This window comes from Corvus hawaiiensis, chromosome 29, assembly GCF_020740725.1.
Source record: "Corvus hawaiiensis isolate bCorHaw1 chromosome 29, bCorHaw1.pri.cur, whole genome shotgun sequence".
Classification (NCBI taxonomy): Eukaryota; Metazoa; Chordata; class Aves; order Passeriformes; family Corvidae; genus Corvus; species Corvus hawaiiensis.
The window spans coordinates 2,444,200-2,469,111 of record NC_063241.1 but is presented as its reverse complement, the minus strand read 5'-3'; the positions used below and the strand labels follow the sequence as shown (position 1 = coordinate 2,469,111).

The window sequence follows — 24,912 nt, the reverse complement described above, 5'->3', positions numbered from 1 at the left end:
ACACTCACACAAAGCCACACTCCCTCCACTGCCCCATGGCACTGCCAGTGACTGTGGCCCTTGGAGCTTCTCAACTCACCCAGGCATGTAAAATGTCCACTGCCCACCCAATCCCCTCCAGGGCATCCCATCCCCCATGGAGCAGCTTTAGCTGGGTATCCCAAAATGGAAGGAACTCCAGGAGACTCCAGTTCCAATGCAGAGTCAACTTTATTGAGTGTAAAGACAGAAACAAAGCAGGGGGGTGGGCAGGGCCCGGGGCCAGGCTGCCCCAGCAGCAGGGACAGGCAGGCAGCCCTGGGCAGCAGTGGGACACACGTCTGCCTCCCACAGGCACGGGGACAGCGGGAGCAGCAGGACCCCGCTGCGCTGGCTTGGGGCTGAGCCCCTGGGCCAGGAGAGCAGGGGACAACAGGGCCTCGGGAGGCGCAGAAGAAAGCAGGACAAGCAGAAGCCTCAGCTGGCCACGTTTCCCTCCCTCCTTGGCAGGAGGGCTCGAGGAGCCCCAAGGCCTCAGGAAACGCTGGCCAGCAGCTCCAGCCTCAGTCCAGCACCTGGCTTGGGGCTTCCTGGGGGAGGCACTCGCTGGACGTCCGGCCCGGCTCTAGCAGGGCAGGCACCTCCGGCCACAGTAGCGGCCACCAAGGCCAGAGAGCCCAGAGAGCCCAAAGCCCCCTGAGTTAATGGGGACACCGGACTCTCTCAGGATGCTGCCCACAGCAGCGGAGGTGGAGGATCCCACGGCGGTGTTCTGGGGGAAGGAGCTGAGGATGGGCCCGGGCAGGGTGACCACCACGGGGGACGGCTCGATGATGACCCGGGAGTCCTGGCACTGCCGGACGCAGGGCTCGTTGCAGCTGTTGGCCAGCGGGGTGGGGCCGCAGGGCCGGCACAGGTCGTAGCAGGACATGGCTGTGGCTGGAGGAGCACCTGGCAGAAGGCACAGGCAGGATGTGAGGCACAGCCTCAGCAGGAGAAAGAGCAGAGTCTGGGGAGGAGGGACAGGGAATTGGGAGGAAGGAAGGATCTGGAACCCATGCCCACAGTTTCCCTGCAAGGAGCCCAACGGCTTCTCCCCCCTCTTGCCAGTGAGCAGAGGTTGGGAGCAGGATCAAGGAGCAAAGGTCTCAGCAAAAGCTACACAGCACCAAGGCCAGAGCGGAAGGCAAAGAGAAGAAGGAGAAGGAGAAGAGGAAGGCAAAGGTGGTTGCAGCTCACCTGTTTCACCGAGCAGGAGAAGGCAGGAGAAGTGGATGAGGGCTTCTGCAGTCGGAGTGGGTTTTATACTGTCCTGGACAGCCCCAGGGCCAGCCTTTGCTCATGGGACGTGTTTCCCAAGCTCATCCTGCATGGAAAAGACTCCCTTCTCCTGCACTGTCCTTTGATTTGGTGCTTCAATGCTCCTTCCCTGTTTCCTTGCTGGTGGCATCCCCATTCCACACTGGAACCTCATTTTATGTGACTTAATTATAGATCAAACGCTCCTCATGCCCAGCACTGTTGATTCAGGTAATTTAGACCTTTATGGTGATCTCCTTGGAAAGCAACGTGTTTTTCCTCCTCTGTCTGGCAGTTTAGTCACTGCCTTGTCTGTCTCACAGCCATTCCCCAATTAAAACGATGCCAGACTCATCCCAGATAGCTCTGGATTCACAAAGCATTTGCATATTTTGCATAAATGTAATTGCAGCTGTTTTTCTGTGTGTTTTCAGATTGTGCCACAGGTCTGGTTTGAATCTCTCGTTGAGAATGAAACCCTGCTTTAGGTGAGAGCCCAATGAGGTCACAAACCCTGTGTGGCACCAAGTTTTTCAGTTTTTCAGTCAACATTCGGCATTTTATTCCAGAAACACCTTCTGGTTTATAGTTTATTGTGTCACTACCTTCACCTTCTGTAGAATCTCCAAGTACATTTAACAACCAAAATCAGAATTTTTAAAAAATGTGGGGCTTTTTTCCAAGTCAGCTTCACATTTGAAGCCCTTTCTGGGAATAATTTCCCCCTTAACCCTCAGAGCAACTTCTGTCAAGTCTCAAGGAGCAGTTTCCCCTTCCCTTTTTCCAACAGGGAGCTGAACTCTGTTTCTCCGTGGAAATAAAACATTCAGCAGCTGGGGGTGGATACAGGCTACTGGGCAAGTTGCTTCCCTGGCCTAATTAGGGCTGGAATGTGCTCCAGTTTTATGTCCTGTCACCACAATTTGGAGGTCAGAATGACCACTGGTAATATCCAGACAACTCTTTCCTTCCTGGAAAGGAATGGGAGCAATTGGGAACTCGGGAGTTGGTGGCGTCCCTGCAATTGCTTGGACACCTAATTTCAGTTTATTTATGGCCATAGCCAAACCCAGAACTCCAAATGCTTCTTTCAGGTGGTGCAGCCAACAATCATTTCTGCTCAGCTGGGATAATTTGAGTGGGTAATTTTGGCTAACCAAGGGGAGGAAGTCTCCAGCTTCAATTTTTCCACCCCAAAACATTTCTGAGGAGAGAAATGTTTCATTTTATTCATTAAAGCAGAGCTTAGCACTTCGTGACTGCAGCAAAACAAGAATTAAACTGACCATGAAGGGATAAAATGATTCGAGCAGTAATTCAATCCCCAGACTGGGGATTTTATTTTGAGAATTATTTTAAGATTTCAATTTGGAGAAGAACAAAACTAATTGGGAATGCATCCTATGATAATTGAGGCAGAAGAAATGATCAGTTCCAGGATGTGATCCATTCCAGGCCAGGCTGGATGAGATATTGAGCAACCTGATCCAGTGGGAGGTGGCCCTGCCCATGAAAGGGGTTGGAACGAGATGATCTTTAAGGTCCCTTCCACCCCAAACCATTCCGTGATTCCACAACCGATGGGAATTCTTTTATAAAGTATTTTTTTAACCAAAAAAGAACATTTCACTTGAAGCTTCCTCCCAGCAGTATCAGAACCTCCATCTCTCATTTACCTTCATCCCATATTCCCAAGCCTCAGAGGTGTCTGTCTGCAGCTCCCCGGGGCTGGAGAACAATTGAAGCTTTGGCTTCTTGAAAGGGAAGAACTTCAAAGTCAATCCCAAATATTCATTAATGGTTGAGACACACAAAGTGCATCAGCCATGGAAATATTGCAGCCACAATGCAAAATTGGGATGGTTTTGTCATTCGGGCAGTAACGTCAGCTGAAATTTGGTTACTCCCTGGGCAGACAACATTTGACAGCATCAGAACCCAGGGTTATTAATTTTTTCATTAAAAAGTTGTTTTGTGTGTTGTAACAACCTCCCACAAAGCCCCTGGAACAGATCCAAGGCTACTTGGGATTCTTACGACGATTTCACGCAGCAGCACTGGGAACAAAGTGAGGTGGGAATGGGGGGGTTCCAACAGGGCCCCGCTCAGGTGAGACCCCACCTGCAGAGCTGCCCCAGCCCTGGGGCCCGGCACAGGGAGGACGTGGAGCTGCTGGAGAGAGTCCAGAGGAGGCTCCAGGATGGGATCTGAGGGATGGAGCAGCTCTGCTGGGAGGAAAGGCTGGAAGAGCTGGGATTGTTCAGCCTGGAGACAAGAAGCTTTGGGGTGACCCAACTGTGGCCTTGCAGGACCTGAAGGGGCCTACAAGGAACATGAGGAGAGACAATTCTCAAGGACCTGGAGTGCCAGGACAAGGGGGAATGGGTTCAGACTGACAGAAAGGAAATGTAGATGGGATATTGGGAAGGAATTGTTCCCTGCGAGGGTGGGGAGGCCCTGGCACAGGTTATTCCATGGATAAGCACCCCTGGAAGTGTCCAAGGCCATGTTGGAGCACCCTGGGATAGTGGAAGGTGTCCTTGCCCATGGCAGGGCTGGAATGAGTTGATCTTTAAGGCCCCTTCCATCCCAAACCATTCCATGGATTCCTGTAACCCCTCCTCACACACTGACGGGCAATCGCTGTGATAACACCAGCCCACGGAATGGATTTGCGAATCCCAGGGAATGGAGTTTATTTGCCCCTCCCTGCATCCAGGTTATTCCATCCATTTAACAGAATTTATTCCATTAAATTTATTCCATTCTTGGGATTTAACATGGATGCAGTGTTGCAAACAAAATTTTTAAAAAAAAAGCCTTACGAGGCCAAGAATCCTGACCTCATTAGGAGCTGATTACTGGAATGACAGCTGAGCTTTGATCTGTTTATCTTTAAGGGCTTTTGTTGCTCAACCCGCCACGGGTGTCTGAAGCCAATTCCATGCTCGGGATAATGACACATTAATGAGCACCTGGGACTGGGACGTTTGGTGCACGCAGGATGAGCAGCTCTGCTGTAAGAGTCGCCGCCTCGGGGCTCTCCCCGTCACACCTCGTCATTTAGAGGGATTTAAAGAGAAAAAAAAAAAATTACTGCTCTATTGAAGGAGCAAACCAGGAGCAGGTAAACAGCTCCAGGCAGGAAATCTGGCTGTAGGGAAGGGCAGAGCTCAGGGGGCACTGGGCACTTTCCCTGACTCGTCCCCTGGGCTGAAAGCTGCAGTTTTTTGCCAAAACAGCCCCAAAATAAGCTTGGGGATGAGGTTTTTTGTCGGCCTTGGTGCAGCTCTTCGCCCTGGCAGAGCTTTAATTGGGAGTGATGCCCAAAGAGGCATTTCAGGCAGCAACCGAAGCCCGAGGGCACAGTGAGGGTGGCCAGAAATGGCCTTTTTGAAAGAATGAGAAATAAAACCCCAATTTCTGTGGGGGCAGAACCATTCCCTCAGCCTTTCCTACGTCCCGCTGATCCTCTCGGAGCCTCCTCTGGACTGGCTCCACCAGCTCCAGGTCGTCCCTCAAGTCCTCCCCCAGGGCTCCAGGGTCACATCACCCCATAAATATGGAGAAGGAATTGGGGTTTTTCTGCTCCTTAATTTTAGCGCTCCTTCCCTCCAAAAAATCTGGGCAGGAGGTGCCATTTTGCAGCAGAGCCTCATCATTCCTGCTTGGAGAAGGTTTGGAGCAGGGAAAATTCCCTCCCTCGCCCCCACCTCCCCACTGCTGGGGCACCCCGAAATAAGCGGGAATATTGGGAGATTTCAGGAGGAAAAGGGCTCATGCTCCATCCCCTTTCCCTGAAAATCATTTAATTTCCCCTTTTTATTCCTATTTCCCCTCCTTTAGCAACTCATCCCATTTAAAAGAATGAGAAATAAAAAAAAGGCCCCTCCTTGGAATTATTCCTGCAAAAATGGGTGACTCTGCAAAGTTCCCAAGGCAACGCCAGTCCCCGGGAACGGCCCCAGGAAGTTTCAGATTAAAGGATTTCCAAGCTCTTTGCAAACTCTCATTAATGATTTATTCATGTAAAACACTCATTAGCAGCTTTTAGGGATCCAGGAGGATTGCAGAGCTCTGAAAGGGAGTCACAAAGTCACCCTGAAGGACGTGGCAAGGTTGTTAATGGGCATTCTCTGGTCATAAATAGATATTTTAAATATATCTATAATAAATATATAATATTGATACTTAGAAATAAGAATAAAATATTGTAAATAATATAAATGATAAATATTAATTATATGTATTAGAAATAATATTGTATTAGAAATACATTAAGTTTATAATAATATTCTAAATATAATATTAATAATTATAAATATTTTCTCTGGTTTGATTTTGATTTGAAAACTGGTATTTTACTTCTGCCAGATTTCCCAGAACAGGCAAATGCTGGAATTTGTTCCAGAGAAAACCTGGATGTCTTTGGACAGCACTGATTTCTCAGGAATTACACAAAAAGGGAATAATTGTTAAATCAAAATGCGGAGATCACTCACGGTTAATTTTGGATTTAAGGAAAGGTCTCACAGCTGAATTTTTCAGATTGATATAAAAATAACAAATAAAAACCCTTTATTAAGACTTAATAAAGATTTTGGGGCTTGGCAGGGGAATGATTTGAGCAGAGAATTTGGCTTTCCAGTTTGATTCTGAGCCTCACAGTCCAAAAAAGACAATTATTCTGGAATTCTAGGATAGAAAACATCCCTGATGAGGGAACCTGAGCAGAGTGGGAAGGTCAGAGAATGCAAACGAGGCTGCTGGTGTGACCCACACTGAGAGAACGCAGAACTCAGTCCTGAAAAATTAACCTGGAATTAATTAGGACCTCACGCACACACAAAAGGCTTCGTTAATATTTCAATTAATTGAAGAAAATTCCCGCAGCTTCACCCTCCTGTTTTTATTTATTATTATTATTATTATTATTAATTTGCTTTGTTCCCCCCCCCTCTTTAGCTGTTAAAAAGCAGATAAATCCACACTGATACGATTATTCCTTGGGAACCAAGTCTTTCCTAAGGGATGATTTTTGAGGAAGGAGTTTCATTAAAAAGGAATTATTTTCTGACTGGGGATCATTACCCCATCGTGAGCAATTTGCAGGGCCCCAGTAATTGCAGATTTCTTAAGCGGCAGCTTTAGGTTTCGAAAGACATAAACAAAGGCCTGGATTAATTAGGGATTGGGCCTTAAAGGCTTTAAGCACCTTTGGAAAACTCAGATCTTTTTTTTTCTTTTTGCGTGATGGAGAAGGGAAAATGGAAAGAAATCCAAGTTCGCTGTTCATTCTGAGGGGGATATTAGGGAAAAATTTGTTCTGTGTGAGGGTGGGGAGGCCCTGGTGCAGGTTTTCCAGGGAATTGTGGATTGTCCATCCCTGGAAATGTCCAAGGCTGGCTTGGGCAGGGCCTGAAGCCACCTGAGATAGTGGAAGGTGGGAATAAAATGATTTTCAAGGTACTTCCCACCCAAACCATTCCATAATTCCATAAAACAACACATTGGGAGAACGTGACTATAAAGGGCACTTCTAAAACAGAATAATTTGTTAAAACCCAGGGCCGTGTTCACTCCCCGCGCCAGAGATTTCCGGTGTCAAACTGGAAAAGCCATTTCAGGACTCGTCCAAAAGCGCTCCCAGCCCCTCCCTTAATCCCCGCCTGGTGTTTCCAGGAGGTTGGAACTCCCACTCCTTTCTTTCCCAGCTCCAATCCGCCGATTCCTGGCTGTGGGGACTTCTCCTGTGCCCCACGGATCCAATGGAACGGCAGCCAAGGCTTCCGAGAGCTGCTGGAATTGCGGTGGCTGGGAAGGTGATAAATGTCAGCCAGGAGGGCCCGCTTCACTCCAGGCTCTTCCAGCTGCTCCCAGGGTGACCTCCGACAATTCATTTGCCTCCCGTGCTTCCCTGCTAAACCCAGATAATAACTGGAATTAAAATCTGCCAAAGGCAACGGAAAATTCGGCTGCGAGGGAAGGGCGAAGGAGCTTTTTGTAGAGGGCCCAAAAACGCAGAGAGAGCAGAAATCCCCAGGAGTCCCGAAATGTTCTGCGGCGCAAGGGGCTGGAAAAGGGGAATGGAATGAACACGGAGCACTGAGCAGTGTCTGGGGGAGGGCTCACAGAATGCCAGCATCACCTGGCAGCACCTTGTGTGAATTTTATGTAGATACAGTTAATTGTTATCTTTACAAAGAGTGTTAAGGGGTTAAAGGGCAAGAACCAAATCTTCATATGTGGATTCTGAAAGGAAATAAGAGATAAAAATATAAAAAGACAGAAATATAAAAATATAAAATTATAAAAATATAAAATATATAAATTATAAAAATATAAAAATATAAAATATAGAAATATAAAAATATAAAAATAATATAAGAATATTAAAATATAGAAATATAAAAATATAAAAATATAAAAATAATATAAAAATATACAAATATAGAAATATCAATATATCAAAATATAAAAATAATATAAATTATAAAATTATAAAATTATAAAATTTTAAAATTATAAAATTAATATAATATATAAAATTATAAAATTATAAAAATATAAAATATAGAAATCTAAGAATATATGAATATATAAATATAAAAATATAAAAATTATATAAAAATTAAATTATTAAATTATACGATTATAAAATGATAAAATAATAAATATATTAAAATATTAAAATATTAAAATATTAAAATACAAAAATATTTAGAAATAAAAATATAAAAATACAAAAATATAGAAATGTGCATTAGTGTCCCTTTGTACCTTCATCTATGACATTTCAGCTTTCATAGAACCTTAGGCAGGTTAATTAGAGTTAAATCTTGGGACATCCCCACCTGCCTCGGACACTTCCAGGGATGGGACATCCACAATTCTTATTTCTCTTTCCCTGGATTCGTATTCTAAGTGAAGCCACTGCGAGGTGCCAGGAAGTTGAGCTGCCTTCCTTCCCTGCCTCCCTTTGTTCCTAATTATTATTTACTTTAAATTTTCCCTCCCCCTTCCCCCCCCCAGCATAAATTATCTGCAGCCCGAGAGGGGTCCTAAGGCAAAAGCGTTTATGGGAAGCTGGGAACAGAAGGGTTCGGGCTGATCCCAAGTGGTTTATGCAGATTTGGGCATGGAGGATGCAACACAGAGGCTGGAATTGTGCTTTTAAGGGTGTCCCCAAATATTTAAGTGAGCCCTATCCCGGTATTCCAATAGGATTTAAATTAAGGACACCTTTTATGTAGAAAATAAATAAATGGAACTGTCTGGGGGACTGTTATCCCAAAATATTCCTGGCTGCACAACCAGTGGCTCATTCAGAAATCTCTTTCTGTGGGAATCCTGATTTATCTCTTTATTATGATTTTTCTGACATTGATTTCCCCTTTAAAGTATTTTTTAAAATATTTTAAACCCATGTCTGCTCACTCAAAAATGTTGATAAACTGCGCACCCCGGTTTTCTCCAATATTTTCATGGTTTTATATTAAACTTAAATCTCCAATTTGTGTTAAATTAAGTTTTCATCAGGGCAGAACAATTTCTTGCCTACTTTTTTCCCCTTTAAGTCTGTCCGAGAAAACCTGGATGGAAACCAGCTCCAACCTTCCCTTTCCCACAGTTTTATCCTTTACAACCCAAAAACTGGGGGAAGAGGAGGGGGGGAAAAAAACCCCAACAAACAAAACCGTGTGACACTCGGTGACTTCACCTTGAGTCAGGAGCCAGAAGTCGTGGGTGGGATCTGGGTGCCTTTAATTGCACCGGGGTCAAACCCTGCGGAGCCCAGGAGCAAATCCAGCTGCTCCACTTAAACCCCATCCCAGGATTTGTAAGGAGCAGATGGAAGATAAGGCAGAGCTTTCTCGCTGGGGTCAGCCCTGTTCAGAGGAGTTCAGTCCAAGAGAGGCTGATGCCGCGAAATTAAAGATTTATTGAGAATTTATGGAATTTATCGAGAATTATGGAATTAGGGATTTATTGTTCTCCTTATCCATGGATATCCAGCTGTGTAGGGGTACAGTTAATGCCTTGGGAGGGTTTTTGGAATAAAAAAATCCCATCCACCCTGGGAAATCATAAAAACAACGCTGCTCCCTGATAGGAAATGATGCCGCTGCAGCTCCCTGGAATCCCTTCCACAGAAGCTGAGAGGGAAAACCCAATGCAAATAAAAGAACCCTTGATCAGGCCCTGAAATAACTGAAATGTGGTTAATTAGGAGCAGATCAAGCCCTTTTCTGGCCCTTGAAAGGGCAAAGTGAATCCTGCCCCGAGGGCGTAGCACGCTCTGGGAAGCTCCGAGAGGGAACAAACACAAACAGGGAGCAAAACAGTTTCATTACTTGCAGAAGTTATGCAGGCAGCAAAGTTTGTTTTGCAACTAATTAAGACTTCATGCAAAGAGGGTGTCACATCCTCCAGGCGGTTTGGGGACGGGTATAAAAGCATTTGCTACGTAGAAGCCTCCTAATCACTTTTCTTTTACTCTTCTCCTTGGGTGATCCGGGTAAGTCAATTTTGACTCAATTACTGAATTTTAAATCAATTATTACTATTATTATTATTATTGCTATCTGAATATCAAATGACAGGGTGAGCTCGTGAAAGGACGAGGGGGTGTTTTTTCCAGAAAGAGCCTTTCTATTATCCTTTAGTTCGGAGTTAATTGAAGTTTTACATTTCAGAGGGGAGAGTTCAGCTCATGGAAACCAGGGAGGGCATAGAAAACTCCCTCTGAATCCTAAAGGATCTCAATAATTCCATGGTGCTCTTTTCATATTCTAAAGACTCGGCGTCATTAAAGAAATGGTCATTAAAAATTTAATTTCTACCATGTTCCCACCCTCAGCTGTCTTCCAGGAGCCTCCGGTGTCTTTTAAGTTGGAGAAACTGTCCTAAATATTTTCCCAATCCTACAGAGAGCAGAACACGGATTTTCCGTACTCGAAAGCCACTTTACTGCTGGTTTGGGTGAAAATACATTTCTAGTGTTGAATTCCCAATGTAGAAGGAACATCCAAGTGCTCCTTTTTCACCTCCTTTCAGGAGTTCTGGGATGAGCTTTGCCAAGTTCTTTGTCTGCATTGAACCACTCGATAATCCCAACCCTCAGACCAATCTTCTTTTCCCAAAGCCAAAATCACCCCACTGGAAAAATCCTCCGTGGTTGCCTTTTCCTCACCTTCAAGTCTAGAGGAGATTGGACTTGAATGCATTGGAAAAAACCTCAGAATTCCCTGAGGACTGGGAAGGTTAAAACGGGATGTTCAGGTGGAGACGTCAGAAATCCCCCCTGGATTTTGTCTCCCCCGCAGATTCCTGGAGTGAAGTGGGAACTTATTTAGGAAATCACTTCAAGCCCCCACTTTGCCAGTCCTTAATTTCTTCCCCAGCAGCTTCAGGGAGATAAAGTGAGGAAAATTATCCCTTCTCCCTCTATGTTTTCCTTGCCCAATTCGTGTGGGCACAATCCAGGGCAAGCACGGCCTTGAATCTGTAATTAAACAATGCCCAGAAAAAATCTGGCCTCAATATCGGGCTCGGTTTAAAGAGCTCTGGGATTTCAAATATCCAGCTGGTCCCTAATGAGACCCATAAAAAATGGGTGGATCTCCAGCCTGGATCTCACTGTTCCACTTGGGACCGGGTGGGAGGAGGCAACAAGCTCCTGCCTCCACATTTGGGATTTAAATGAGGATTGAAATCCAAGTTTAAAATCTGGGATTGAGTTGGGAGTTGTGGTTTTCAGTAGGGTTTCCATTGGCTGTAGGAGTGGGAGGGACACACCAAAAATCCTGGGAAGAGAAGCAATAGGATAAAAGCTTTTTGGGATTAAAATAGTGGTGGTCTAAAAAATACCATTTTATTGACAACAAGGAAGTTCAGAAGGGTTTCTCAGGAAGGACAAGAATTCCCGGCTGGAATTCCTGGACGAACACTCAACTCCCACCTGAGCTCTGGAATTCCCAATTGGCCAAAAATCCCCATAACCACGTTACCAAAACCTTACTATTTAACACAGAAATTTCCTGCTCGACCGAGGATGGTTTTTCTCATTTTTCCCTCTTTTCCCGCTGTTTTCCAGCTCTGCCTCTGCCCCATGTCTCCCTTCCATGAGTGCTGCCTCCCCGCAGGCCTGGCATGCCCCGAGCCCTTCGCCGTGACCTGCAACGACACCTGCGTGATCAAATACCCCGACACCATCGTGGACATCGTGGAGCCCGACCTGCCCCCCTACTCCGTGATTTACCCCGGCCCCACCCTCACCACCTTCCCCCAGCAGACCATCGTGGGATCCACGGCTCTGCTGGACCTCAGGAAGTTCCTGGGCCCCAGGGGATCCCATGGGTTTAGGGGTAGGTGTGGTTTGGGGTCAGGTTTTAACCCCGGGTTCTCCTTTTGGGATCCAGGGAATTTTAATCCTTTTCCTCCTCACTTATCGCAACTGTTTTGTTGTGGAACTTGCAGGCCAACCTAAACCCTGCCTGGATATCTGTGGATAGACTGAAAAGTACAACTGAGCAGTCAGACAGAGCCCGACTAAGTTTATGGATACTGGATTGTAGAAGTGCCGAGCTCCCGAGGTTCCCATGGAGTCCATAAATCCATGGATTCCTGGCACTAGACCTGCCAAAGGACTAGAATTTCCAAACTACGAGAAAACTGAAATTTCTCTATTGACCTCATTCCAAATTGGGACGAACCAAAGCCCAGAATTTCCCAAGAAACAAGATTTTAAAAAATAGATCTCTATTTTTCTTTTTTTTTTTTTTTTTTTGGTTTGCTAAAAGCTGTGTGTCAATAAATTCGTTTTTATGCCAACCCGGACGTTTTATTATCAATTTCTCTCAAAATAAAAAATTATAAAATCCATCCAAAAAAATACGACTGAAAATCTTGGGTTCCAAAATTAAATTTTATCCAAATTCCTCCTCATTTGTAAATTTTGCTGAACCAGCATAAAAAGGAAATAAATAAATCCACTCTACTTGGCATTTCTGAAAATTAGGAATTTGTAGCTCCTTGCTGTGCTTTATTCCTGCTTAGCCCCGCCTTGTAATGCTCTCCCAGCTTCTTTTCCTGCCTTTATCTCATTTAATGCGAGCCAGGGGAAAAAAACCCAACCAAAATCAAAATATTTACAGCAATTGTAAGAGCAAATCTCTTTGCAAAATCCTTCTTCTCAAATCTATGAAAATCATGGGAGTGGGGATTTGTTGTGGACCCTCCTGAAGTCCTGGAATTCTTTGATTTTATCCTTTCCAGCGAGTTTTGCACTTGTAAATTGAGCTTCTCATTCCCATTAAATGCTGTCATGCAGATGCACTTTTGGGTTTTGCTTTTTTAGGATGGTTTGGGGTGGAAGGGACCCCAAGGATCATCCAATCCCACCCCAGTTCCATGGGCAGGGACATTCCCACTATCCCAGGTGTCTCCAGCCTGGCCTTGGACACTCCCAGGGACAGGGAATTCATGGAATAACCTGTGCCAGTGCCTCCCCACCCTCACAGGGAACAATTCCTTCCCAAAATCCAACCCAAATTTCCCCTTCTTCAGTCTGAACCCACCCCCCTTGTCCTGTCACTCCAGTTCTGACAGAAAACTTCTTCCTCTACATTTTATTTTGAACCCTTGTGTGTCCCAGCAGTGACTTTGGGGCCTTTTCCTGAGGCTCAACAGCCCCAAATCAGCATTAACCAAACCACCACTCAAAACTGATGAGATTTTGCCTTTTCGAAGAGTTCATCCAGCCTGGATTTCGGTGTGAAATGCTGCTGGGCCCAGCACAAAAATGCAGATTCTTTTTTTCTCAATTAATTGAAGCCCTGGAATGAATTTTCCAGCCGACTCACAAGGCTGTTCCCCAAAAATAGGACAAAAATCCTGGGTCAGGCGTGTGCGGGCAGGACCTGTCACCTTCCCTGGGACAAGCCAGGCAAGGACAATCTGCAACATGGGGATGTGCAGCTTAAGATGTGAAATAAATATAGATTATAAATATATATATATATATATATATTTGGTAATAGCGAGAAGTGATTAAGCCGAGAATTAATGAGCTCACGTTCCCCCACTGGAATTTCCAGGGAATCCCGTTTCCACCACCCTCCCTCACTCCCCCCCCCGGGCCTTTCTGTCCACATGAATCCATTTAAATTCTTGGAATCCACAACTGAAATCTGCAAATCTGCTTTGTCCATAAATCAGCCCCAGCTCCTGAACAATCCTTCCCCTAATGACAGAGAATGCTCCACAAACATTAATTATCTTTGTACACAAGAGCATTGCAACACAAACACGTTGGATGTGGACATCCAGATGTTGAGCAACAGCTGCACTTCAGAAACACACGGATGGGGATTTTGGGAGCGGCGGTTTTTCAAGATGGTTATTTTGCATTTTCTTCGTCAGGAGCTGGTTTGGATTTTCAGGGAATCAGCTTCTGCACGCCCCGGTGCTTGGGGAAGGAGTTGGCAGAAATTCCAAGGTGGTGGGAGCCAAACTTCACTTCCCCTCAGGGATGCAGTTGCATCATCCCAGGGTTTCATTGGGCAGGAATCTGGGATGTTTGGGTATTTTGAGTATCTTGGATGGCCCCATGGACTGACTGCAGCAATGGTTTGTTAATAAAGTTAATAAATTACAATCCACCCCCACAGGAGCATGGAATGGGTTGGGTGGGAAGGGACCTTAAAAATCCTCTCATTCCACCCCCTGCCATGAGTAGGGAACCTCCCACTGTCCCAGGGCTCTCCAGCCTGGCCCAGGATGCTTCCAGGGATGGGGAATCCATGGAATCACCTCTGCCAGGGCCTCCCCACCCTCACAGGGAATGATTTCTCCCCAATATCCCACCCAAATTCCCCCTCTGTCACTCTGACCCCATTCCCTGTGTCCTGTCCTGAGGAAAAGTCCCTCTCCAGCTTCCCTGGAACCCCTGCAGAACCTGGAGGTGCTCTGCGGTCTCCACACAACCTCCTCTTCTCCTCTGCAACCACAGATTCACCCCAGGGACTGTCCCAGAGTCTGTGACGGGAGATTTTTGCTCCCGGGACCAAAGAGGGGACGCTGCCTCTCCTCCGTCACCTCCGCTGGGGTCTGCGCCACGCCTGCGCTGCTCAGCGGCCCCCAGTGCCCTGGAATCCGTGTCCCACGTGGAATTTGGCTATGGATTTGATGCCTTTTCCTGGTCTTAAAATCAAGAGTCATACACGGTTAGAAGGGGAAAAGGGATTTTACCTTGGTATTTATTTTAAGGATCCTTAGGTGTACACGTCCAGGTAATATGCATCGAGATGCACCCCGCCGAGTCTATCTCTGTGTCTCCCTGTCCCCCCAACATTGGGTATAACATTATAGGTTTTACTAATTAGCATATCTATCAAAGATTCCCCAATGAGAGGCTCAAGTGAGCCCCCCTCCCCAAGGAACCTTCCCCTGATGGTTCTATCTTAGTTTACAGAATATGTTCTGGAGAGGACCTTGGGGTCTGGGGCACACTGATCCCTAGCTACAAAGCTTCTAAAATGTTTAATCTCTCAGCTTAACAAACAAGTCCAAGAATGTAGGCAAAAAGCACTAGGAATACAGAAGTTGTAAAAAGGTATAACAGGGGTATAAAAGAAAAGGCAAAAATCTTCATGGCATCAGATTCCCTCAGCAGCCCCAGGGCCCAGGGCTCTGAAGGAAGGTGGCGCATGCAGGACGTGGTGGCAGCGCCGGGAAGCTCCACAGGGCTGCAGGAATGGGAATCCCTCAGGCCCAGACTGTGGATTAAAGTCAGGTTTTACTCTGGTTTTCCTCCCTCTCACAGCTCCTGCAGTGCCTGAGGTTTGATTTAATCAGATTTGTAATCCCAACTACCTCCAGCATGGGAAGTGCCTCTCCGAGGGTCAGAAGGGGCAAAATTATTCCCTGGGAAATCTCCAAGTGTCCTCAAGGAAGGAGTTTCAGAATATTCATGACTGTTGTGGCTGGATTTCCATAGGCAAAGTGCCTGGTGTAGAGTTCCCTCATGTGACCCAGCCCAGGAGCCCTGGAATCAGACCTTTCCTATCCTGCAGAGATCCGATGCAGCTGATAAAACCCTGGAATGTGCAAAGGGAATGTTCATCACCTTCCCAGCAAGCAGAATCTCCATTCCCAATCCCCCCTGACATCCCTGCCTTTCCCCCTCCACTTCCAGAGGAGCTTCCCCCAAGTGCAGGACCAGCACAGACCGCGCCAATTCATCATATTCTCATTCTTCCCTCATTTCCTAAATTTGCATCTTCTTTTATTTTCTTCATAAAAAGTTTCTGTTTTGCCCTCTCAAGGAACGTTCTGGCAGAAACATTTACAGATATTTAGAAGAAATAAATCCCAAATCCTCATCTTTGAGCTATTTTTGCTTTTCCTACCCTAAACATCGAAACAGAAGATGGGACGAATCAAACCATGTCTTATCATACTCCAGCTGTTCAAATATCAGGTGATAACATCACTTAATTAGGCACAGACACTTCATTAATGGTGCTTTGTTAATACTCCAGCCCCTGAGCATTTGAATTTCCATTAAATTCAGCCCCCCAGGGCAAGCTGGTAGCAACAGAGGCCGGTGCTGGCCAGAATTTGTCACCCTGGAGCACCCCAGGAGGACCAGGGTGACTCCCAGCAGATGCAGCTGCCACACCCTCAGCTTGCTAAAAATACCCGGGTCCTCCTCCTGCACCCTTTGTTTACATTCCTGCGGTTTGCTCCTGATTAAATAACCCCGGCTTTCCCTGCCGTGAATCCTGAAAACCGGAGGAGCTCGTGTGGGATTTCCCCCGGAGGGAGGAACTCACTGGGTAAATCCACCCTGTTGGGAGCCGGGTGGGAAAATTCCAAAGCCGAGTGGGAATAAATTCCAAAACCGAGTGGGAATAAATTCTAAAGCTGGGTGGGGATAAATTCCAAAGACGAGTGGGAATAAACTCCAAATCCAAGTGGGAATAAATTACAAAAACAAGTGGGAATAAATTCCAAAGCTGTGTGGGAATAAACTCCAAATCCAAGTGGGAATAAACTCCAAATCCAAGTGGGAATAAATTACAAAAACAAGTGGGAATAAATTCCAAAGATGGGTGGGAATAAACTCCAAACCTGAGTGGGAATAAACTCCAAATCCAAGTGGAAATAAATTCCAAAGACAAGTAGGAATAAGCTCCAAATCCAAGTGGGAATAAATTACAAAATTGTGTGGGAATAAATTCCAAAATCGAGTGGGAATAAATTCCAAATCCAAGTGGGAATAAATTACAAAGACAAGTGGGAATAAATTCCAAATCCAAGTGGCAATAAATTACAAAGACATGTGGGAATAAATTCCAAAGCCAAGTGGCAATAAATTCCAAAGAACTTTGGGAAGGCAGCACGACATTTGCAGGCCCCACATTACAGATCAGGGATGTTTGGGCCTTTTATTTTCCCACATCCATTTCTGCCCTGCTGGTGCCAACAGCTCCTCCAGCACCTTTTCCCAGGTTGGGTTATCCCAGGAATGATCAGGGATCACCCCTGGGGTTGTTTTGTCACAGCCAACACGGGGCAGGCTTTGTTTTTAATGTGACACCTTGGACAGGACAAAGCGGAGGGACACGGAACCCACATTGGTCTGTGGGGTTTGGAGCAGCCTGGGACAGAGGGAGGTGTCCCTGCCCCATGGGAAGGGGTGGAATGGGATGGGATTTAAGGTCTTTCCACCCCAAACCAGCCTGGGATTCATCCTATGCCTAACTCCGGGAAAATGAGCGGCACCTTCAGCGTCCCTATTTATAAATACATTGAAGCAGATAGAAATTCGCGGCGTCATGGAATGGAATGTTGGAATGGTTTGGGTTGGAATGGAGCTCGAAATTCATCTATTTCCAAGGGCAGGGACACCTTCCACTATCCCAAGTGGCTCCAACCTGGCCTGGGACACTCCCAGGGATGGGGGAATCCATGGAATAACCCGGGCCAGGCCCTCCCAGGGAACAATTTCTCCCCGATATCCCACCCAAATCTCCCCTCTGTCACTCTGACCCCATTCCCTGTGTCCTGTCCCCACAGTTCCTGAGGAAAAATCCCTCTCCAGCTTCCCTGGAGCCCCCCCTGGTGCCTTTTCCTAACTCAAGGGTTATCATGGGACAGAAGAAAAACGGGCACCCTTTTTGTGCTCTGAAACGAAGAGTTTGGAGTGGCTGAGAGAAGAAAAACCTCGGGATTTGTGGGGAAGCTGAGGCAGGTTGTGCAATGCCACCTGGGGCAAGCAGAGGGAGACGGAAAGTCACCAGAGGGACTCGGATCTGGGGCTCTGCCTGGCTCTGGGCTCCACCCAAACACCAAAAACCAGGATGAATTTAAAAAACCAAGGAATTCAGGTGTGCTCCAAGCAGATTTTATATCATTTAAATAACTGAATTTGCTTTCCTGCCCGGACCAACCCGGCATTTCAATTTTCTCGTAATTTTATATTTATATATAAATGTATCATATCTATGTATCATATTTATGCACAACGTTTATACATAATGTGCATAATTTGAATATATTTTTATATTTTTATATAATACTTATGTTATATTTACATTGTATTTATATAATATTTGTGTATATTTATATATTTTAATATAAATATATACACGTATTTATATAAAATATATAAATATACAAATACATAAATATATGTTAATATAAATATATAAATATATAAATATATTTTATATAAATATATTAATAGATAATATATATTAATATATTAATATATTAATGCATAAATATTTAAATATATAAATATATAAAAATAAAACTATATATGTATAAATATATATAAATAGATATAAATAAAACATCTCAGTACAGCTCTGGTCAGCACATGTTGAGGGAGAGGTTTTTCTTCTGCCTCCTCCCTTCATTCCCTTTCCCTTTGTTCTCCTCCAACATTTATTTCCCTGAGTTTATCCTGCCATCAGGTCTCAGTCATTGCTCAGGATTTAAAATCGGGTTTAATCCCAGCTGGAAGTGAACAAAAAGTACAAATCCTGGGTTCTGCTGCTGAATTTAGGGGGCTTGGCTGCTCTGTGAAGCCCTGGAAAGACTAAAAAACCCCAGTGAACCTCAATGCCCCAAACACATCGGGGTCCTGGCAAGGCTGGACCGTCCTAAAAGAAAAATTCCCTTTTTTATCAACAAAAAAAACCCTCCAGAAAAGGCTCTGCTCTCCCGACCTGGCACATATTTTCGGAGAAGACCCTCCCTGCCTCGCACCCACCCCACGGATGGTTTATTCAGGAGCCGCACTTCTGTTCCACCCTCCTCCTGCTGCAGGAATTTGGGACTGGGGAGGTTTCTCTGCAGATGCCCTGCAGGATGCACCACCCTGGGCGTGCTCTGGGGCCTGGGCAGGTTCCACGGACCCAGGAATCCCTTGCCTGTGCAGATTTGGGATTTATCCCCAGCCCGGGTGACGCCTCCTCTTGGGCAATCACCTCCAAACAGGTCAACCGAGGTCATCTCTGCCCTTGTCCTGATTAGGCCGGGGGTCACCGCCTCAGATTTTGGGGATTATTCAACTTTCACTGGCGCTGTGCGAAATCAGAATTCCTGCTAGTGCAGAAACGCGTGGATCCGGACGCTGAGTGACGATTTAATTGCCATTAATTACCTGCTGCCACCACTCCGGAGCTGCACCTCGGCTCCTCCTGCCTCGTGGGCGGAATTGTTGCTGATGCGATGTTTGTCCCGGTGATGTCAGTGGGCAGAGCCTCTTTGAAGTGAGGACAGCGAGGGCTGCAAAGCTCCAGCAGCGGAGCACCCACGCCAAATCCTCGTCCTTTGATTATTCCTTCATTAGGCAGCGCTCCTGACTCAGCTGGACCAGCCAAGCCCTGGGGCTCTGCAGCCCCACGGAACCGGTTCGGTCACAAAAACCACCCTGGCTGTCATTAAAGCCGCCCCTGCCCTGCACAAGGATGTAATTTTCTAAAACAATTTAGGATTAATGGGCCCCGACGATATTAAGGCTCTGTGTTGTGGGGTTTCAAGTCTGCGCTCCTTCTTTATTCCCTTTGTTACTCACGGAATGGTTTGGGCTGGAAGGGAGCTTAAAACTCGCCCAGTTCCACCCCTGCCACAATCCCAGCTTGTTCCAAGCCCCGTCCGGCCTGGCCTCGGATGCTTTCTTCATTTTGGTGGATTTCTCCTTAAAATCGGGGCTAAACCCTGCCTAAATATTCTGGCTCTGAGGGATTTAGGAGATCTTTCCTGCAGGTGCTTTCCGTGCTGGGTAAAGGATGCAAAAATAAAAGCGGGGGCTTTTCCATGGCTTTTTAAATTATGGGAGAATGAGGAATTTCAGTCTTTTAATTCTGAAAAAATATTTGGAAAAGTTTTGAGAACGGATTTTCCCAGAAGTTCCCTGGAAAAGCTGTGCCAGGGCCTCCCCACCCTCACAGCCAGGAATTCCTTCCCAGTATCCCACCTAAATCTCCTCTCTTTCAGTTTGAATTCATCCCCCTCATCCTGGCCCCACAATTCCTGATCAATCAGCCGCAGTCACTGGAGCACAACACAAAAATTGGGTGGAAAGTAGAAAATTCTGGACAAGATTCTGAGGAATTTTGAGAAGGGTTGGTCCTGTTGTATTTTAGGGACTGATTTTGCCGGCCAGGATTCGGTTCCTGGATTGGGAACTCCCAAATCCTACAGGGATCAGCTGAGGCGACTTCACCAGAATCCTTTTGGAGGGGTGAATTCCACACTTGGGATGAATTTCACATTTGCTCCATGTCAGCAATAATTTAATTCTCCTGGTTTGGAACAGGAATTTTGAGAGGCATCCTTGGAAGGGGGAAGGTCTTGGAGCAAGAAATTCCAAAGGGTTGTAACAGAGACATGGAAAATTTCAGGAGAAGAAAATGGACGGGTTTTGGCAGGATTTTGAGCTCCTCCTCATAGACAACATCCATCCAACCTGGTCTGGATTAAATCCTGGAAAACTGAGGATTCCTTTACCATGGACATGGCCCCAAAAGGCTGAACAGAATCCCACACAGCCCCAGCTCTTCCCTGTTCGTGAAGAGGCCACTGGGAGGACCTTCCCAAAATCCCCGTGCTCTTTTCCTGGGGCTCAGTCCACTCTCTCATCCCTCCGGAGGGAACCTTTGTGCATGGAAATGCCCACATCGAAATGAGGCAAAACCATTCCGGGGCGTCTATGACATCACAGGAATTATTCCGATTTTATGAGGCACCTCCAGAGATCCCCCAGGGCTTTGGAGCTTATCAGGAATATTCCGGAGACATCAGAAAATGAGATTTCAAAGAGGATCTCAAAAACTCTGGGAGTTTGTCATCCAGGGAAATCATCTCATGGTAATCACAATAATGACATCCTAGAGGATCCGGGCTGCTGTGACCTCACAAAGAATAAATTATGGAAAGTGTTTCATCAACTCCTCATTTTAAACTTCACAATCGGCATAATTCATAAACGGCTTCGTTTTTATTCCAAAGATAACTCTGAGCTTTGCTCTTTAGATTTGCACCAGATTCCTGACTGAGGAGCACAGCTGTAAATCCCATCAATATTTTGGAAAGAATCCCTGATTTTCCAGCGTTTAGACGAGGCATGGGCACAAATTCCCAGTGTTTGGTTGTGCTTCCATTAGGAAAATCATCTTGGCACGCCCGGCATCTCCAAGATTCCCTGTGCACTCCAGTTTTTAGCCAAGATAAGCTAAAAAGCCTCATTAATTCTCGGTGTGTTTTTACCTCTTAATGAAATCAGGAGGGGAAAAGCAGGAAATTCCGAGATGAAAAGACCTGGCGGGTTCCCATCTGCATTTTGGGGTTATTGCCTAACGCGGCTTTAGATAATCATAAACAGTGAGCAAAACAATTCCTGCAACTCCAGGAGCAATCCCTGCACCGGGCTTTGCTCCCGGAGTAATTAAAGCGCTTTACACAAAGGGTGTCTCAGCCGCTCCCGGCGATCCGGGCGAGGATATAAAAACTCTCTCCAAGCCGGGAGTCTCTCACTGCCTCTCCTGACTTGTTCTCTCTGCCTCTCTGAGTAAGTTTTTATTCCCCGGCTCTAAAAACCTTGAGTTTCCCTCTGCTTTTGGTGGATTTCTCCTTAAAATCGGGGCTAAACCCTGCCTAAATATTCTGGCTCTGAGGGATTTAGGAGATCTTTCCTGCAGGTGCTTTCCGTGCTGGGTAAAGGATGCAAAAATAAAAGCGGGGGCTTTTCCAAGGCTTTTTAAATTATGGGAGAATGAGGAATTTCAGTCTTTTAATTCTGAAAAATATTCGGGGAAAGTTTTGAGAATGGATTTAAATTCGGGCTTGATTGTGTGGCACGATCAGGGAGAGGGGTTTAGGACTGCTTTGGTGTGGAGGGCGAGATCCAGGGATTCAGCGGCTGGGGAGGGGGGAATTCATGGAAAACCTGGTTGGAAGTGAGCTCGGTGCAGCTCCAGACGTGCAGCTCTGCTGTTGTTTGAATCAGCGCATCTTTAATTTAATTGGAGTCACATCGAGCTACACCAAGGGATGATTACAGCCTATTAACGTAACTGTGCTAATAACTTTCATTTCTAACGCTTAAAACTGATTTAAAGTTCTAAAGTGCTTTCACGGAGATTAAATTCAGCATTTCTCTAGGTCAAAGCTACGTTCTAACTTGAGGGAATTCGGAGGAAAATGCCCTGCATGGGTTTTTTGCATTTTTTTTTTTAAATTATCACAACGAAAGGTTTGACTTACAAGCTTAAAAAACTATTCTGATGCTACACCAGGCGAGTGGTGGGAGGATTTAACCTGAAGAAATAAAGACGATTGAATACATTCCCCCAAGGTGAAACTGTAATTTTCTTTTTTGAGTTGACTATATCACTGTAAAAAAAATTATATATATAATATTATATAAGTATTTTAATTATATGTTTCACTTATTAAACGAGCACTTTGCACTCCCACTTATTCGCAGCCTTTCGATTTTTTCCCTGTGTTTTAGCAGAATATTTTCCTGCTTGAAAACAACAGGAATCTGCAAGGGAAATAATACAAAAATTAAGCAGGGTGCTAAGCAGATTATTCCACACTCAAATACGTGGAAAATCCAGATTTTTGGGGTTTTTTTCCCCCGTGTGGGAGGAACAGAGGTGCTGTGGGAACAAGTTCGGACGCGTCCTCGGGAATTCCTCCCAAGGGCCGGGAGGGTTTGGGGCAAGGCTGGGGTTCGGAGGTGGCACGGAAGGAAAGAGGAGGAGTTCTGCTCCCGGAGGAGGAGGAGGAGGAGAAAGAGGGAAAGTTTAAAGCAGGAATTCAGAACAAATCGGTACGGGGAAGTAAAGGGTGAGAGATAAATTAGCTCTAAGCATCTGAGGATGCATTAGAGACAAATGATAATAATCACGAGATCAATTCTTGTCTTTATCTCAATCATCTCTAACAAGACCTTGAAACTGAAATGTCAACAGCCAAGAGCTCAACTCTTGTCTTTACCTCAATTACCTCTAACGAGATATTAGAAGGAAATGGCAATAAACAAGCGATCAACTCTTGTTTTTACCCGAATTATCTCTGACGATCTCTTAGAACCAAACGTCAATAAACAAATGCGCAACTCTTGTCTTTATCTAAATTATCTCTAACGATCCCTTAGAGCCAAATGTCAAGAGCCAGGAGCTGGGAGGGATTGTTGCTTTCGGTTTTGGTGGTTTTGTTCGGGTTTTTGAACTCTGCGAACGAATTGCAGGCGCTGCCCACCACCGCCGGGCGATGGCTTCCACCCAGCTGGCCTGTGCCACCCCCTGCGAGGCCAAGTGTCCCCAGCCCCTGGCCAGCAGCAGCAACGAGCCGTGCGTGGTGGCCTGTGGCGACTCGCGGGTCATCATTTACCCGCCGCCCGTCGTGGTCACCTTCCCGGGGCCCATCCTCACCACCTACCCCCAGCAAACCGTCGTGGGAGCCTCGGAGCCAGCGGAGGTGGCCGTGACTGAGCCCCCGGCCGTGGCCCCGCTGCCCGCGGAGGTCGCCGGCAGGTTGGAGGCAGCAGGGGACGAAGTGCCAGCCCCGGTGCTGGCCCGTCCCGAGCCGCGCTGCGCCCCCAAATATTCCTACACCTACTCTTCCCAATGGACTCATCCCTGCAATTCCTACCGCTCCGAGAAGCGCTGGACGTACTGAGCTCGGGGCCGTGCGAAGAAGCAGCAAAGGAAATTCTAGATAAATTCCAGTTGTTATTTGGGGTGGAGCTGCAGCAGCGGGCCCGGGGCTGCTCCGGCTCCTCCTGAGGAGCTGCAGGAGCTCAGCCCCCGGGAAAGGCAGGCTCGTGTGGCCATTCCTCGTTTTTCCTTTAGTTTAGAGCTGTTCTCCCGCAGCTTTCCAGCGTAGTCATCCGCTTTCCGTGGTGCTTTGGCTTATCCCGGATTTTTTACTGGCACTGAGCTTAGAGAGGTGACTTAAAATGCTCGGAATTGCACAGGGCGACGCTGCCAAAAGGGAAATTCCCAGTTTTGACAGGCGGCATCACTCGGATGCTGGTGATTTGCCAGAGCCTCACTGAAACCCTGGAACGATGCTCTTTGTATCCTGTACAGTTTTGTTCCACAATTGTAGGAAAGCTTCTCTTTCCAAATAAATTTTTCTGTACCAAAATACATTTTCTGGTTTCCTTTATCACATAAAAAAAGGGGAGGTTTGGGTGGATATCAGGGAAAGGTTCTTCCCCCAGTGGGTGGTGGGGCACTGAACAAGCTCCCCAGGGAATGGGCACAGCCCCGAGGCTGTCTGAGCTCCAGGAGCGTTTGGACAATGCTCCCAGGGACATTCTGGGATTTGGGGATGTCTCTGCAGGGCCAGGAACCGGACTTTGATGATTCTTGTGGGTCCCTTCCAGCTCAGGACATTTTTTAATTCTATGATAATAAATCCCCGCATTCTGTGATAATAATTTCCCTGTTCTTCTATTTTCAGTTGAACCTACACTGTTGTTTATCCTCATTTATAGACATTCCATGTTTCTTCTTGGAGTTCAAATGTCACGAAATCCCAGGAACACTTCTTATACATTAAATGTGTGCTGAGCATTTGACACTCCCCGGGCCCCTCCTGAACCCCTGGCAGTGGCTGCTTTTACAGCAGGTCCTGAAAGGGCTCAGGTGATGCTTAGCCCTTGATTTACCACCTCCATCTCAGGACAGGGCAAATTTCCATCCCTTTTTCCCAAGCCCAAAGCGAGACGTGGATTTGTGGGTGGAGGAATGTGCAGCCCACACACGGATCCCACCTACCTGAGGCCACAGCCCGAGCTCCTGCCTCGCGCAGCTCGAAAGACTTTTCTGGGAGAATTTCAGAGCTGCCACGAGGGGTTTTAGCAAAAGAATTCCCTTCTCAGGAGGTTTAACAAGGCCATGGAGCTGCACTGGGATTGGGGAGACCCCCAGGATGGATCCAGGCTGGGGAAAAGCAGCTGGAGCAGCCCTGGGAGAAGGATTTAGGGGTGTCCTGGGCTGAGCCCCAGCGTGGGCAGCAGGGGAGGGGGGAATTCTGCCCCACTCAGGTGAGACCCCACCTGCAGAGCTGCCCCAGCCCTGGGGCCCGGCACAGGGAGGA

General features: G+C 46.4%; 3 protein-coding genes across 3 annotated transcripts; 2 read left to right on the top strand and 1 right to left on the bottom strand.

The window, feature by feature from the left end:
• Window positions 1-191: 191 nt before the first annotated feature.
• LOC125318317 (feather beta keratin-like) lies at window positions 192-1,326 on the bottom strand. The gene is made up of 2 exons (XM_048288915.1): window positions 1,219-1,326; window positions 192-930 (listed from the first exon to the last, which is right to left on the bottom strand). The coding sequence occupies exon 2, from the start codon at window positions 908-910 to the stop codon at window positions 605-607; it is 306 nt and encodes a 101-aa protein (XP_048144872.1). The 5' UTR covers window positions 911-930; window positions 1,219-1,326; the 3' UTR covers window positions 192-604.
• An 8,368-nt stretch (window positions 1,327-9,694) lies between these two features.
• LOC125318319 (beta-keratin-related protein-like) lies at window positions 9,695-12,615 on the top strand. Its single transcript, XM_048288918.1, has 3 exons — window positions 9,695-9,796; window positions 11,375-11,645; window positions 11,758-12,615. The coding sequence occupies exons 2-3, from the start codon at window positions 11,390-11,392 to the stop codon at window positions 11,790-11,792; spliced, it is 291 nt and encodes a 96-aa protein (XP_048144875.1). The 5' UTR covers window positions 9,695-9,796; window positions 11,375-11,389; the 3' UTR covers window positions 11,793-12,615.
• Window positions 12,616-21,257: 8,642 nt separating this feature from the next.
• On the top strand, window positions 21,258-23,957 carry LOC125318270 (beta-keratin-related protein-like). The gene is made up of 2 exons (XM_048288864.1): window positions 21,258-21,364; window positions 23,054-23,957. Exon 2 carries the CDS (start codon window positions 23,077-23,079, stop codon window positions 23,482-23,484), a length of 408 nt encoding a protein of 135 aa, XP_048144821.1. The 5' UTR covers window positions 21,258-21,364; window positions 23,054-23,076; the 3' UTR covers window positions 23,485-23,957.
• The last annotated feature ends 955 nt before the right edge of the window (window positions 23,958-24,912 follow it).